Source organism: Calidris pugnax, unplaced genomic scaffold (genome assembly GCF_001431845.1).
Source record: "Calidris pugnax isolate Ruff unplaced genomic scaffold, ASM143184v1 scaffold20, whole genome shotgun sequence".
Taxonomy (NCBI): Eukaryota; Metazoa; Chordata; class Aves; order Charadriiformes; family Scolopacidae; genus Calidris; species Calidris pugnax.
Window position 1 is genome coordinate 1724858 of NW_015094510.1, and position 17988 is coordinate 1742845.

The 17988-nt window shown below is 35.9% G+C and overlaps 1 protein-coding gene across 1 annotated transcript in view; it reads right to left on the reverse strand.

Moving 5' to 3' along the window:
- Positions 1-17988, reverse strand: part of PIBF1 (progesterone immunomodulatory binding factor 1) — a 135882-nt gene that overhangs the window by 39268 nt on the left and 78626 nt on the right. The window contains exons 11-14 of the mRNA XM_014966146.1: positions 12882-13047; positions 10221-10371; positions 4667-4757; positions 636-738 (exon numbers count right to left, since the gene is read on the reverse strand). Coding sequence (XP_014821632.1) covers positions 636-738; positions 4667-4757; positions 10221-10371; positions 12882-13047 — 511 coding nt within the window. The remainder of the gene's footprint in view (positions 1-635; positions 739-4666; positions 4758-10220; positions 10372-12881; positions 13048-17988) is intronic.

Consider the following 17988-nt stretch of genomic DNA (forward strand, 5'->3'; position numbering starts at 1 on the left):
AAGACAATCTTAAAAATACTTCAAAAATTAGTTTGCCCTATTTCTGGGAGATTTCAAGCTGAGTTTTATTTTGTATTTGTTCTCCATGACAACGTAATATAATACCTGAAATCACATATATAGACTTTTAAAAGATCATGGAATTAAACTCATTGTAACAAAGAGAAAAAAAAAGCTTTTTTAAAAAAGCAGCTTATATTAAACATTCCTTAGACTTATATATATTCATCAGACTCAAGAACTGAACTATATAGAAAGGGATTTACAGAAATATCTTCAAAAGTGATTTAAGGGAAGAGCCGTGTAACAAGTAATGAGGTATTCATTGAACAATTAACTATCAAACAGAAAAAACAAGTTTGGCTAGCTGGTCTTCTGCTCAGAAATCAGAACGTTGTCTGTCTGGCTCACATTCTTGTTTAGCCTGTAAAGTAATCCCTCTTTTGATCTTCATTTCAAAATACAATATAAACTTCTTTGAAAACATTTAACATAGAGTTTTGGTTAATTATGAGGCCATTTTCTGACATCAAATAGATAATAAAGACTGTTTAGAAAATATTTCATTTTATGAACAGCTGTTCTGCAATGTTTATAGCCTCTACAGATTTGATTTTTTTGTAGAAGTAATTTACCTCTTGTGAAATCTGTGTTACTTGTTCCTTCTGATGTTCCAGATCTTTTACAAGCAACGAGTTTTGCTTTTCTAGCTGCAGTAACCTCCTTGCCAAGTGAACGCTGTGCCAATAAAAAGCAAGCTCAAGTTGAATTTTTTCCAAAATATGCAAAAGAAATTCTCACATTTATACTTCAGAGCTTGATTGCCTTAATTTTTCACCAATTCTAAAATACTAATATATATAAACTACACAATGAAACATGCAGAAAGGCCAAAGCTAGAAAAACAATGGAAGTTTTACAAAATTTAAGAGCACTGAAATAGCATTCCCACAGTTATGCCATTGCAATATTTTTTACAAAGCAATTACCTGTGTAATTTGTACTATACTACACAATTGTAGTAATCACGTCAAAGTGTTGCAACTAATTATGAGTATTTACTTTTTAGCAACTTTAGAGAATCACTGCAATTGACTTCACCTTAAATAATTTTTTTTAAAAAAGTGCACATTAATACACATTTTGTAGTGGAACACTGAAAAATGTCGTATTTTGTCATTTTCAAAACAGAGGCAAAGTCCGTTTTGTTTTCCATTTAATATGCTAAATAATTAAATGTTATTGCCACTTTTTTAAAAAATAAACTCTTACGCAGATCCACAAATTAACTCAGAAGTGAAGAGAAAGGATTATTGAATTACTTAAAAAATCAACTCTTAGGCAGATCCACAAATTAACTCCGAAGTGAAGAGAAAGGATTATTGAATTACTTAAACACCCTAGTTAAAAAATTAGATCTTCAACCTCTTGCATGTTTCATGTCCAAAGTCAAAAGATTTTATCATCAGTTGAGCAGCATAGTTCCATAGGCAGCAATGGGAAGATTCAGTGTGCAATTGCAGAGCCTACTTCCAGACATCTCACCTCGTCTTTGAAGCTGTTATTAATCATTTAGTCCTATTCAGTACAGTCTGTAGAGTTGAGCCTGACCATATTCCACTAAAACAGACTCCTGGATGGTGAACTGAAATGTACTCCAAACTCCATTGACAGTATTGATTAGAACTGAATTGGTTATAATGGGAGGTTAGATGCCAAGTCTCTGTGTTCAACCTAAGACTAGATGTCTAAATTTATGTATCCTGTAACGAATCCTGCCATCTTTGTAGGATTCAGTAGCTTGGTGGCTTATTACCAAAATTGCATCTAGAGAATTTATCACTGTATCCCTCCATGTTTAGGTACTCTACTCACCAATCTATTTCACAACATTGACATGGGAAATTCAGAGCTCTAAAAATGAGTAAGATTTACAGGTCTAATACCCCTTTTTAGTGTGCCTTAATTACTGGACTAATGGCTCTCCATAACAATCCATCCTTCCAGTCAAGCGTGTGCCATTTTTTCAGAAACTTGTACACTGAAGAAAGGGAAGAGTCGCTCCAGTTCAGTTCTTAGACTCTCAGTGCTTACCAGCCATAAACTGAAAGTGCAAGACTGTTAGTCTCCAAATAATGGATAGCAAAGTCTTCCCCAGTTCTTGATCATGACGCTGAACCTGTAAGGGTGTAAGTGGTCTAAAGCAGACTGACAGGTCTTTACTCTCAAGTGGAGGCTTAGAGCATATAAAGCTACATGAATGTATAAGCTTTCTCTGAAAATTTGACCAGTCATAAACTCCACCTTCTTTTCAGTAAAAGGGAATACACTTTTAGATTTGGCAGAACTCTTAAAATCCTTCACCTGTGTTACAAACCTAAACTTTCATACAGACAATCTTTTACTTTCACCTTTTATGAGAAGAAATACCTGAAATTCTCAATAGCATTCACCAAGAAGTTGGTTCTCTCAGTTCCTCCTACAAGGAGCATTAGACTGCGTAAACAATAACTGAGAAAAAAAGAAATTAATTCTCCAAACTAGTTATTTGGATTTTCATTTAGGAGATGTGTGTTGAGATCCCACCTAGTACAAAAGAGAAATGAACCACTTCTCTGATATCTCTACTTAGGGATCTTACACGTTAGCTAGTAGAGTGCAAGGGGAAACATGGAGACCTTCCCATGGCAACTTTGGGAATGTAGCCCATCATAATTTTCCCAGCTATGACTATTCAGTGAACCAGACCTGAATTTGCAAGTATTGAAGGATAAACACAAGTACATCTTTCAAGTATGCTTGTCAGTATGTTTTTTGACTAGTTTAAAGCAAAGGGACAAAGGGACTAATCTGCAAAGACATCTTCATCTTGAAAACTTTGATTCTGACTATACTAGAAAATTATGCAGTGCTCAAGAATGTGATAATTTACTGTTAGCAAACCACTAGAGACTTTCTGATAGTATTCTGGCATTTACTCATTAACAGTCTCCCAAACAGTCACTAGGCATAACTGAAGAGTTAGTGTGGGCAAGCAATCATTGCCAATACATCGTTTACACGCAGCTAACCCACTCTAAAAGTTTAGTTTTATGGAAGTGGGCTACTGCATACCATTTGGTGTCAGTGCTTCAGAATGTTCCCAAGCATGTTTAATTTAGTTGTATGGGCATATTGTGCCTCCATCCGAAGTAATGAAATGGTTGTTTCTGGTGAGTAGGCAAAGAGATACAGAGCCCACAAAGCACTATACTTGAATAGGTGGTTGTGTACAAAGTTTCAGGTGAACTTTAAGGAGCACTTCATTTAGGATCCCCTATGTCTGGAATTAAAGAGCAGGTAGTGGACTCCAGACAGAAGATCATTCACATGTATAATAGATTCTCTTTCCTTAAGCAATCCTAGAGAGCAAAGAACTTCTATGTTTAGAGCTATTAAAGAAACACAGATAAGTTGGTGTAACAGAGACTTGGCTTTAAAGCTTAGAGAGCCAAAGGCATCACACACATTTTCTTCACGGCAGTTTTCCTTGAGTCAGAACAGCAATAGGTAAACCATACACAGACTTTTATGGCTTTTTTAATCTTCTTAATTTTAAAAGATAAAGAAAGTCTATGAAGTCTCCTACACCGTTATGAAGGATTAAATCAGTCTTATCTGCCAATGCCTTCTGGAACAAAAGAGGAGTATATGAGGTATTCTGATAGAGCAACTTCTAAGCTCAGAAAGTGTTTTCCAGGCACATCTGAAATCCCGGCTTATTGATCATCAGACTCACCATTCAAAGGTGATTTAGCAGAATTCTTTTATATGTAAATAATCTAAATCTAATAAGGTGGGTCAAAAAAGAAGCACCGAAGCTGAAACTCAGAAGAGTTGCCAAACTACTGACAGGGGAGGAAGGTACTGAAGTTTTAGAAAATGATGCTGTAGAACTCTCAACAGTCTCTTAAAACAGACACACAAAAACTGGAGTTTCCCCCTGCCTCCTTTCTATTTTTTTTCTTCTTGAATCTTCCTAGAATTATAGAATGGTTACAGTTGGGGTTTTGCAATATATAATAAGAAATCTTATTATCTTAATCTGAAGAGGCTTACAAACATGAAAGAGCAAATTTTTATTTAAAGAGCAAATTTATTATTTAAAAATTACTATGATCAAGAGGTATGTTATTCAGCCAACGCATCATTTGTATCTATTGATCAAATGGTATCAGAGTAAACTGACGAAATGTAACTGGAATCAGATGCTGTGTTTGTAAAGATGAAATAGAGATGCTCTGAAACCTTGGCTGCCTTAATTTCCTGGCAGATGTGTTTTTGTTACAATTACATACAATCATTTTTAGGGTATTAAAAACTTATTTCCTGTTATATAAATGTAAATAATGTTTTTACAGCTGTTTAGTTTTATACAATTAAAATTCATCTTTCTGAAAGACAAGGAAAAAAAGATCTTAAAATGACCTAGAAAAATAAGTATATGCTCATTTATATGCATCAACCACATTAACAGGTCCTAGTCTTCATTCTATTTCTGTATACCTAAGTCTTTAGAAAAACTTCTTTATGTTAATCAAACTGGCTGGATTCTTCGACAAAACATAATGCACATATCTTCATTTACTTTATATTGAACAAGTAAATTCAGGAGATGCTTTTTTACCTTTGCTTTAGTCGTCTTTTGGCTGTTGTAGGAACATTAGCACCATACCCGTATGAGAAGAGAACCCTTTCAGCTTCAACTTCATCTTCCACTGAAAAGAATTATAGAAAGGTACTATTGAAGAACATAATTACAGTGTAAGAACTTACAAACTTTTAAGCAATTCTATTTATAATTATACGCATGCACAAACACTGTTCTAGAAGCATCTTTACAAACAGTGCAGATGATGGGATATTGTGCATCTCCAGCAAATCTGAGGAAGATACCAGATTGGGTATATAGGGCAGCAGGGTAGACTGGGTGCAGGGCTGCTATTCAGAGGGACCTCAACAGGCTTGAAATATGGATTGACAAGAACCTCAAAGTTAAGCAAAGCAAGAGTCTTGCATCTGGGATGGAATAACCTCATGCATTATTACAGGTTGGGGGACAACTGCCTAAAAGCAGCCTTGCAGAAGAAGATCTGAGCGCCAGGTGGAGAAGCTGACCATGAAACAACTGGCAGCAAAAAAGGGCAACTGCATCCCTGGCTGTATTATCAAGATTGCAGCCAGCTGGTCAAAGAAAATAATCCTCATCTATTCAGTACTTGTGAGACCACACAGGGAGTGCTATGCTCTGTTTTGGGCTCCCCAGTACAAGAAATACACTGATATATTGGAGGGAGTCCAGAGTGAGGGGGCTACAGCACATGACATATCAGAAGAGTCTGAGAGAGATCTCATTGATGTCTCCAACTACCAAATGGGAGGGTACAATGAAAACAAGAGTCAGGATCCTCTCAGAAATGTGCAGTGATTAGGATAACAGGCAATGAATTTAAATTGGAACACATATTTTTTTACTGGATAAAAAGAGAAATGTTTTTATTATGAAGGTGGTCAGATATTGCAACACGTTGCTTGGACAGGTAGTGGATTCTCCATCTTTGGAGACATTTAAGACTTGACTGGATAAGTTTCTTAAGCAACCTGCTGGATCTGTGTTGAGCAGAGGGTTGGACTAAATGACTTCCAGGGGCATCTTCCAACATCTGTGACCCTGTGATTTGCTCTCTCTTCTGAATTTGCCATATAAACAGTAAACCAATTCTGGTATTTTACAATTGTCAATACTTTGTGATAAGAATTATTTTAGCTAAATGTCTGTTCAACTTAAAAAATGAAACAATTTCAAATTCTAATTATAAACACAACCCAACACATTCAACTATTTGAACATTAAATTCATTACACTAGTGCACAATAATGTACGAAATATAACTTCACTGACCTGTTGCTCAACCTAGATTGAAAGTTTTCAATGTGTTATCACTTTTCGTAATGTTCATAATACAGTCCAGGGCTTAAAATTAACTAGCTTGGTAATACACTTGGAAATAGCTGTGCATATTGTCATCAGTGGTAGCATCAGGAAGTTACAAACTGTGACAGTGACCCATTACTCCCTAAATCTTCCCCAGAACCACAAACAAAACTTGCATCCTGCTGTGATACCAATCCCTCTCCTACAACAAGACTCCAAATATCTTGCTACCTCTTCAGAGCCACGTTCCTGGTCCTGCATCCTGAACAAGACTTGTAGTTTGGAGGCAGCAAACTGCTGCTGAGCACAGTTTCCAGGAATGCCTGATCAGACCGTGGCTGTCTGTGCTGAGGTGCTTCTCTCAGGGCTTAAACAAACACCTCCACAAAAATGGAGGTGCTCCCACTTTTGCCATTGTTTGGCAAAGGCTCGTTGACCTTATGACAGTTGCAAAACCCTGACACCGTATTTACTACAATATGGAAACCTCTGTTACCAACTGAAACTCTGCATAAATATACAAATAAAGTAGCTGGCCACTTAATATTACCCATTAGCCTTTAACATCATTTGAGATAACCAAATAAAAAGTAGTTTTCCTCTACAAGAAGACTTTGTTTATGAGCCAATATGCTGTCGTATAATTAAATATTCTGAGTTGAACACTTAAGTACACTTCTAAATTTATTGGTAGAAATAAACATCTGAAAAAAAAGCAAATCTAACCTATCAATAAATTCTAAGCAAATTAAGATTATATCATGTAAAAATATAAAGACAGAAATAAGCTCAATACTTATGTTTATGCAAAATAAAAATATTCAGAATAATCTTTGCCTCCATAGATGACCGATTTCTGAAAACATATTTCTAAGGATTTAAAACACACTGAAGTTTGCTTTAAAAAGAAATCCCAATAGCAGCAAGATTAAAGTGTGTACAGATTTTAGTACTTCAGCTTGTGTAATTCAGGTTTCCTCTCTCCTGTAAGTTAAAATGGGCCACAGGGTAAAAAAAATTAAATAAATAAATAAAAAAAAAAGCATGTGTGTGGGAGGCAGGCAGGGGCAGAGAGAGAAGGACAGAGAGTAGGGGTAAAGGGGAACAAAGAGAAAGGGGGAGCGGCAGGGGTGTGAGACAGTAAGGGAGCACAAGTGAACACCAGCCCAGACACCACACAACAGTTTTGATGAATCGAGTAGTTGGGAACAGGAGAAACAAATTTAAGAACTGTGTCAGTCCCATCTGACTCATCTTTGCTCCTGTTCAAGTGCCTCCAAATCAGAAATATGTTCTCTCAATAACTTGCGTAAAGCTATGGCTTCTTTCATCACTTGTCTAATACTCTTTTAATGCTATTTTAAACAAAGACTCTTAAAACACGTTTAGGAAGAATAGAGGCTCTAGTAGAGCATTTGTGCTAGTTACACAAAAAACACTACAGAAATTCCAGTAAGTATGACAGAAAAGGTTTGCTGATGTGGCAGTACAAAGGCACCAGAACTTCAGATTTTCAAGGCTGTCTTTGTTACGATGAAAAATTCCCCAGTGCCTTAAATACTTCTGGTTCAGAAAAACATAAAAAAATCATCTAACCTGCATTTATCATAACCCTTCTTTTTTGGTTACAAATTCAGTGTTGTACGTCTCAGAAAAATGACAGTAAGATCCTTCCCTATAAATTTGTACCAGTCAGTAGTGTCCATGTACATGGCAGATCGTGAAGACAAAAACACAAAAAATTGGGAAGGTTGTAGATATCAAGCCAAAGTAATAGTCTGTATCAGTGTGTGCTTCTCCTATCTTCTTTTATGTCTTTCCAGGCTCTTCACCTGACTTTGTGGTGTAAAATATGTCTTTTAAAAGTTAGGGGGACACTTATTAATGACAGCTTTTTTACACTGTTTAGCAAAAGAGTGTCATTGCGAGGTATCAAATAGGTTCAACCTTTGTCTTCAAAAGATACTAACCAATGGAAGCAAGAAAATCAAACTACTAGTCTACAACAAAAATACCACAATGTGAAGATTTTACCCTGAAAAGGAAGAACAGACAATTGCCAAGAAAGTATGCTATTGTTATTCATGTGGAAACCACTCAGATGCTGTAAGGAGTGGCTACATAAATTCTTGATAGTTTCCTGAATAGGCTGTTTCATGTTATTTCAATATTAATAAAGCGAGGCACAATGATGAGGGAATAACAGTCACAATTCAGTGATCTCTTCCACATGTACGTTCTCCAAAGGAAAAAATAAAAAGCTTTTATGATTGTATGACAAAAGCCACCTCACATGTGCAAATATACAGTTTATTAAAAAGTTCAGAGAACTCAACCCCCACCAGCACCCCTAAATATTGTAAAACAGCAGCGATTTCATAATTCAAGGAGAAGAAAAAAATATTACATGGTATTGAAATGTAAAAAAGTGACCACAAGAGTGAAGAGTAAAATCTTATTCTCACCAAAGTGGAAAATTCTAATTGTTTTCCACATAATGCTTCAGCCTAAATTATATTCTCTGAAAGACAGACCGGAGTATTTCCAGAACACACCACATTTGAAAAATAGTGTTCCATGGAAAATTCTATTTGTTTTCCACATAATGCTTCAGCCTAAATTATATTCTCTGAAAGACAGACCGGAGTATTTCCAGAACACACCACATTTGAAAAATAGTGTTATTTCCTTTCTTTCAACTATTTTTCTACCTTTAGCTATTTATGACATATAAATACCAGGACATGATATGAGACACAGGGTAAGGTATATCTGTTCTCCTTTAAAGTTTTTTTAAAAAAGGAAATGCTTTTATTTTTTCTGATTTTCCTCAGAAGTTTACCTTGGTGCTAGAATTAAGTCTTAATTAGTCTTAATCCTAACTTCCAAATACACTATAATAGTAAGAAAAAACGATGTTAGTTATTGAAACTACTATAGTTAGTTATAATAGAAAATATTTTTCTTCAACAAAATCAGAAAATAAAGTCATTATGTTTTAACAGAACAGTCCATTTGAAAACTTTCATTTCTTAAGTCATATTCCGTAACACAAAATATAAATTGTAATTAAAATACAAACTTAGTAAGAGCTTAAGAATGATTTAGTTCTGTAAAAAACTTCAGTTCTCTCCCAAGATGCATAAGAAAATATGAATAAGTGTAAACAAAAAACATCTTCTCCTTGGAAAAAAAATGAAGGTAAGGTCCAAAAATGTAGAAAAGCTTTTATATATATACATGTATATAAAATTTTACATATATACATATATATCTATCTAAGATCAAAATGTAGAAAAGCTTTTATATATATACATGTATATAAAATTTTACATATATACATATATATCTATCTATCTACACACTTCTAAAACCGTGTTACCAACTAAAACATAAGCATGTATACAGCAAGCATACTTATGGTCAGATGGGAATCTTTGAGTAGTCATGCCATTCTAACAAGTACAAGCTGTAGTGTATAAAATTAATACACAGCTTAATTACTAAAGATACCCAGACATCGCTGCATCCCACTAATACATACTTTGCTCTACATTACTGGTTATATTAAAGTCTTAGTTTCATACTAGAAATTATTTGCTTGTGGATCAAGCAAATCAAACCAATACACATTTCACAGAAATTTTGGTGTGTTTGAGAACAGATACTGTTATTTTTGCCAAGCAGAGGCAAAAATTTTCAGGAGTAATCACGCCTGAATTTAATCTAGGGTTTAGTACTTGGAACAAACTGATCTGCCACAAGCAACTACTTAATGTCTAATTATTATTAATTCAACACAAGGAAGAGCTTTTTCTGCCACCAATTCATTTAAAAATTCACACTAATCATGTACTGTATTATGAAACCTATAATTCTCTGTCAACAAAAAGGGTTTCCTGGTATTCAAAGCATACTTAAATGGTAGGAGAAGCCTAAAAAAACCCCATCTTCTTATAATGGATAATTAGAATAAGGAAAAGAGAAATAAGGGAAAAAGAAACACCAAGATAATTTTTAATATCCATATGTCTAAGTGCATGTTTATTTCATACATATTTACAAAAAACTTTAGAAACCCATCATTAAGATTTTCTATTAAAATAATTACTGCATCTTAATTGTGAGGCATAAGGAGGGAGAACGACAGGCACTGTAACACTTTCCAAGTGCCATGAGAAACAAGACATCTTGTCAGAATGCCAGAAACACCTACAGATACAATACAATTTGTGATAGAACTTACTTTCTGCTGTCTGCAAGATTATCTCATCAAGCTCTTTTTCAAGTTTTTCGTAAGTTTCTAGCCTTGCTTGAAACTCAGAATTCTGCGTTTGAAGTTCAATAATGCGTGTCTCACTAGAAGACTGAAGGCTATAAAATTCCTTAGTAAGCACCTGTGAGAATGAATAATGGAAAGATCAGGGACTCAGCATTACAAATACTTATGGAAGAGGCAAAATATAATACACAGTGTGATACTAAATATCTGACGTAACTTTTGCACAGGAAAAATTAAGATACTTTAAAAAGCAGTTTTTTCAAGCATGAAGAGCTCTTAATCCTAAGAATCTCTCTCTGAAAAATACAATAATTTTAAAGGAGAGTTAGGAAAAGCAAGGTACCAGCTAAAAAAAAATAAAAATACACAGCAGTTAAAACAGTGTAAATGCATTTATTTTTGTTGCTTTAACTGCATTCAGATTTCACTTATCAATTTATAAAAAGAAGGTTCCTTTACAGAATGGTAAACGCATGAATACTTAAGAGCTTCTTGCTCTTAAGGCCTTCATAATCCTAAGAATCTCTCTCTGAAAAATACAATAATTTTAAAGGAGAGTTAGGAAAAGCAAGGTACCAGCTAAAAAAAAATAAAAATATACAGCAGTCAAAACAGTGTAAATGCATTTATTTTTGTTTCTTTAACGGCATTCAGATTTCAGTTATCAATTTATAAAAAGAAGGTTCCTTTACAGAATGGTAAACGCATGAATATAAAAATTTGGTATTTAAGATATACTACATTCTTAATTTTTACTTATTACTGAAAGGTAATATGACTTTAACATTCAGGACTAGTGTAAATACTTAATCTATTAAGCTTAAACAAAACCCCCAAATATTCAAAAGTAAAAGTTACAAAAGTCCATATAAGAACTAAAGCTTAATATATAAAAATTTGGTATTTAAGATATACTACATTCTTAATTTTTACTTATTACTGAAAGGTAATATGACTTTAACATTCAGGACTAATGTAAATACTTAATCTATTAATCTTAAACAAAAAACCCAAATATTCAAAAGTAAAAGTTACGAAAGTCCATATAAGAACTAAAGCTTAATATAGTGCTTGAAAACAGAAAACAATATTGACAACAGAAGTATTATAAAGCCATCTGAAATAAAAAATCCTTGGTAAGTAAAGTATCAATTGACATGCTTTACAGAAAGAAACACCAGCAAAACAGGTAAAGTAATAACCAAGTAGTACTGTTGTTAAGTTTAATACTAACTTCCCAAATGAAACTCCTGAATATTCAAGATGACAATTGAGCATAGATCTTGATATACAGAAATCCTGAATACAGCAGTAATACCAGATTCACTGTCAAAAATGCTAAACAATGCACAACACTCAGAGAAAAAAGCCAGTCAAATATAAAGAGACTGGTCTAGTGTCACAGAAGAATGAAAGTATAGGTTAAAATCTTGTGATGTATAAACCATCTGTTTCCTAATTTTAGCATACATAAAAAGAAAAACTACCCTATGCTGAAATCCAAATAAAAACAAAAGTGGTTCACAAAGCAGCTGCAGCTGAGCCATGAGATACCAATGACTACATTATTAATTAATCAACATACTACAAGAAAGGTAAAAAAAACCCTTGGCATGTTGATACTATATATAAGAAAGAAAATTAAAACATTAAGAATTCAGTCAAAAGGAACAAAACCAAAAGCTTCAGACATCAAATATTTAAATTCTTCAAGAACATTTCTTAATGAAAGAGCACTGGTTTCAAAGCGTCTCTCTAAAGAGAAAAGGAAGCGTCAGAAGTATTAGTAGAATTGAATGCCAAATATTCAAGATGTTATTCAGATCAAATAAATATCCACAAAGAAAATGGAAATACACCTCAAATCTAACTATCTTCTCAAAGTTTAGACATGTCTGTGCAATTAAAAAATCTGTTTAGCAACCTCAAAGTCTAGCAAAGCTGGCACTCCCAGTGCTTGTGACCACAACTAACCTCATCAGCCAGGATCTCAATGTCCCAATAAAAAAAAAAACAACTAAGAAATTACATTTTATCTAAACTCTCTAATACTGTTTCCACTCCGTAGTTTCTTTTCATAACCACCCTAGGCAGGGTCAGCACTAGAAATGTGCGGCCTTGAAGCACAGCATCCTTCCCCAAAAAATGAAGGCTGCCATAGCTGGCATTTAGAAAAAAGGTTTATATTCTGTCCTGCCCAGTTTGTATCATGACATTTGTTTTAGACATATACTGCCAATCCACTTAAATCTCACAGATTGCACTCCATTGAATATTGGACACCTTTCCAATACTAAAATCGGTGAACAGGATACGATACATTTTTGAAAGTACATGTTTGAAAGAGAATAAATTCTAAGCTTGAAGAGATAGAAAGGTTCATATCATTCAGCTCTGTGTAAGTAGGTGTAAGTAGGCCACCTTCCTCTCCCTGAAATCTTGTTTTCCCTTTAACTGGTCAAACTTAATCATCTTCGTCATTAGGTTCTGCTTCAGCAGAAATTTGGTGGAGGTACTAATTCAGCCACGTATGTTCTTTGCTACTTTTCCCCCAAGCTTTTCCATTTTAAATTCTAATTGAAAGTAACTATGTAACGCCACAAAGTGTCTCTTCACATAACATACCTCCAGCTTTCGCTGATATTTCTCACATTCCATTTGGCACTGTGAAAGATTCTTAGCTGTTTCTTGTTGCATGAGTTGAAGATGTTCACTTTCAAAGGACTTTAACTTACTTTGGTGAAGAAGTTCAGCTACTTTACTTTCTGTGCCAAGCTGCATTTGTCTATACCTAAAAGAAAATAAAAGCTTTGATGACTGAAAAATAAACAAACTTAGAATACATGCTAGTTCATTACAGGTATACATTTCAGAAACAAATACAGTCTTTTAAAGAGTTTAATAAGTATTGGTATGGTTGTCTATGTAACTATTGTAACGCTTATTTGAAACATCATTAGGAAAATTCAATATTATAATGGCAACAAAACACTGCATGGAAGAAATTACTTAAGCAAGCTAGGACTCTACAGCCTGGAAAAGAGATGGTTGTGAGGAAAACAGAGAAATAAGAGAGGCCTCTAACATGATGAGTGGCACAGAGAATGAGAATAGCAATCAATTATCCACTGTATTTTCCAACAGATGAATGAGAAGGCACCTAATAAACCTAGCAGATGCAGAATGAAAACAAATAGAAATCATTCTTCACACATGAAAGCTGTGAAATTCCTTACGGTAAGATGTTGTGGATGCTAAAAATTAACACTTGCTCAAAAGGACACTGAATACACTCAGCAGAGAAATCCTTTGACAACTATTAAATGCAAGATGGTACTTCTCACATAGAAGTCACTTAACAACAAATTGTTAGAATGCCAGAAAAACCTTTATTCTAACCCAACGTGGCTGTTGTGTTAGCTGTCATTTGTCAAATAGCAGTTTCAACACAATTCCACCCTATTTAGCACCTGATCTTTAGGTGGGATTGAAAGCATTTAACAAAAACAAGGGGATTACTTCAGATATTTTCCCTGAGGATTTCAGATGTAGGCATGTTTCTAAGGCACAAAGAGGAAGTAATTTTCACTGGAATTAACTTGAACAGAACAAACAGGTGTCATTATGATGCCCCTTATAATCACTGGGTAGACATCCCTGTATGAGTAAACAGTCCAATGCATGAATGAGACTGTTCCCACACAGACTGCGTGAGCAGAGATTGGAAATTCTGCCTACTGAGCTCATGAAAAGGTCACTCTTTTTAAAGCAATTTTCTTTTTCAATAGTATGACATTTGTTCTCAGAATTACTACACTCAAACTGCTAAATGCCAATTATCTATCTGGTTATCAACCACTGCTGTCAATTTTGCCTGCGGATGCTTTTCGAGTGCTGATACTTTAAGTATTTCATCACCTTTCCCTGATGATGTATGTTCCTATTTTCGTTTTACCACACAAGAATAGTTTCAGCACTCTTACATCCTCCACACTTTGTACATGGTTGGGTGCAGACAGGACAGTAAATCTGTTCCGCGATACACATTGTTTACAACACTGGGAAGACTGTTTTGTTCCAAAATGAGTAAGTCTTCACAAAGATACACGTCATCCAGCTAACTGATGTGCAATGCAACACACAAATGAAATTTATCTACAAGTCTCAAGTCATATTTATTGACTTTCAACAAGAACATACCCTTATCTTCTGCCTTTACAGAATATAAATGGCAATGCCTTCCTGCAGACTGCTTCAGACCTTAAGTTAGTTTGATGTACAGAGCCTGGACCGGAAACATGTATAAACACCGGCTATGCATACTTCTTTGTACTTACTTTCTATACTTTCCAGAGAAATTTGTAGTTCTCTGATGATTTTTTATGTCTACTCAATCAGCTGGGTGCCTCCAGACCGTGCTTATCAACCCAATTACAAACAGTAACTTCAGAAAAAAAAATATTGGACTTTGTATTCCGAAAATTTGCAGTAACTTACATACGCATGATCTGCTTTGTACTGGTAAGGTTATTAAGACTCAGGTTTTTTTGACCTCACTACGCTGTTGAGCTCACTGGTAACTCCTCTGCTGTAGCACGTTCAGAGTTTCTCTGTCATATTTGCTTTTTACTAGACCAAATAGTATCTCTGGTTTCTTGGCTACTATTTCAGCACAAGTGTGTGTGCGTATGTATACATAGTCATGTAACACAACGTCAAAATACATTCCTTAATCTGCCAAGATGGTCTCTAAGGGGAAAACAAAAGAAAACAAAACCACCCAATGATTTAATACTACTATTATGGACAAAAAAAATATTCAGTGGAATGCGGGTGTACGGGATTTTTCTCCACCAAGAAATTTTAGCAAACTCGTTACAGTGAAAGAGTACAGGTTTTTGTCTCACAGAAGAAAGAAAACTGGGAATGAAAGGGAAATTACAGACTGAGCTAATGAAAAAAAAATGGAAACAAACCTATTTAAAAATCACCTGGAATGGGGTCTCAAATTTGTTATGTCTCTGGGCCATTAGGATGATCAGTCAATAATGCCTGAAGTTTACTAAAGCGGAGTGATGCAATAGTCATCAGAAAGGCTATTTCTGCAGTAAAGTAGGAGAGAGTATTCAGAGAAGGACTTCATCCTTACAAACCAGAGTTTGTTTTAATATTTTTCTATCAGAGGAGTGTTTTTGCGAATGGGTGATAATGATTTATTAACTTTTCAAAATCTGCATACAATGAAACTAAGCTGAAAGATTTCATAGTAAAATCACATAAGTCTGTATACTGAAGAAAACACGGCAGCCAAGTGTTATTTTGAATGAAGGAACTACAAGACACATCCAGCACAGCCTAATCTAATATTGATATTCAAAGACTTCTATTGTGTATGTCTGTGATGGGAGATTCACTCAACACTTCCAACTTCTTATAAGCATCCCATAAGTACTGAGATAGTAACTCTAATCTGTTTTTACCTCTCTTTTACCATGGTCTATCCCACTGACAAAACCTGAGATGTACAGCAGTACTCCTCAATAACTGAACAATGAATCATAGAGCAGTCTGGGTTGGAAGGGACCTTTAAAGGCCATGTAGTCCAATCTCCCCTGCAACAAGCAGGGGCATCTTCAACTAGATGAGGTGGCTCAGAGCCCCGTCCAGCCTGACCTTGAATGTTTACAGGGATGGGATATCTACCACCTCTCCACCTCTCTGGGTAACCCTGTGCCACTGTTTCATGACCCTCAAAGTAAAAAATTTCTTCCTTACATATAGCCTAGATCTACCTTCTTTTCATTACCCCTTGTTCTATTGCAACAGGCTCTGCTAAAAAGTTTGTCCCTGTCTTTCTTATAAGCCCCCTTTAGGTATTGAATGGCTGCAAGGTGGTGTCCCTGGAGCCACCTTTTCTCCAGGCAGAACCACCCCAACTTTCTCAGTACTCCAGGTGGGTTCTCACCAGAGCAGAGTGCAGGGGCAGAATCACCTCCCTCGACCTGCTGGCCAGACTTCTTTTGATGCAGTCCAGGATGTGGCTGGATTTCTGGGCTGCAAGCACACATTGTCAGCTCATGTCCAGCTTTCCATCCACCAGTACCCCCAAGTCCTTCTCTGTGAGGCTGCTCTCAATCTCTTCATTCCTCAGTCTCTATTGATACCGGGGGTTGCCTTGTCCCACGTGCAGGACCCTGCACTTGGCCTTGTTGAACCTCCAGAAGTTCACATGAGCCCACTTCTCAAGCTTGTCTGGGTACCTCTGGATGGCATCCCACCCCTCAGGCATGTCAGCCACACCACTCAGCTGGGTGTCATCTGCAAACTTGTTGAGGGTGCGCTTGGTCCCATTGTCTGTGTCATTGGTGAAGATACGAAACAATACTGGTCCCAGGGCACCCCTCAGGGACACCACTTGTCACCAATCTCCATCTGGACATTGAGCTGTTGACCACTCTAGATGTGACCATCCAACTAATTCCACATCCACCGAACAGTCCCCTCATCAAATCCATACCTCTCCAAGTTAGAGAAAAGGATGATGGGAGACCATGTTGAAGGCCTTACAGAAGTCCAGACAGACAACACCCATAATGAAGTACATTAGAAGACAATAAATTTGTAAAGTTAAGCATTCAAGAAGTAGCAAATCCTAGTATTAAGCTTGTTAATAGGAAAGAATGCCAAGTAAATACTACGAAATAATAAATTTTCCAAAGGAAGTGCTACCAAGATTATACAAAACACAACACCAACCCTTTTGAATTTTGCAAACTTGATAATACCAACATAAGGCTTTTTAGAATATATTTTAGACACTACTTTCAAGTTTAAAAATGGAAAAAACCCTGCGAGTTGTGAAATCCTCCTGACTCCACAGATGGGTCAGTTCCAGATCTAAGATCTTTAGAGTAATTACAATACTCTCCTATTTGTACAAATCTCTGTGCTTTGGTTTGGTGCCAAATTTGCAGAGAAACCTAAATGCTACTGATATTTCCTCCCTAACTTGTCCTGTTGCAAATCTCCCACTTCTAGCCCCAACATGTCCTCTAATGTTCTTGCCCTCCTTCCTCTCTGTCCCAGTGCCAGCTCAGATTTCTCCTGATTTCCAATTCTATTTTCATTCTTTCTACTCAGGGCATCTGTTTTTCTTCTCACCTGTGTTCCTAACCTCCTCTGTTTCCATTCCTATCTTATACCCCTACCCTTCAACTGCTGGTTTTCTTTCTCTCTGCTCCTGTATGACCTTCCCAGTTTGGTATCCTTCATCAAATCCTACCCATACTTATTTCACCACGAGGTTCAAATGCCAACTTCCATACCTTTTGCAACTGAGTCTGGCTGTTAAGGCTTCCTCACTTCCAAAGAACTCAAAGCTAAGCATAAAAGCACAGAATTCTCCGTACTCTTCCTTCCTTATGCCACTCAGAGTGACACAGAAGGAGTAACAGCAGTCTAGATAGGCCTAAATTAAATTCAGTCACGTTACAGACGACACATACGCTGTCCATACATGTGGCAAACTGTGAGACTCCAGTTCAAACATGGGCACTCAAAGGATCTTGTTTTCACTGGTTCTCTTTTTGATCATTGGTACTAAAAACTGGTTGGGTTGTTTCTAAGCAATCAAAAATTTCCCATAAATTGAGTTCACACGCTACCCACTAAGTAACTGAAAACGTAGGAACTCTGATCTTTAGTTTCAATTGCTTTCATTGCTCAGCTTCTG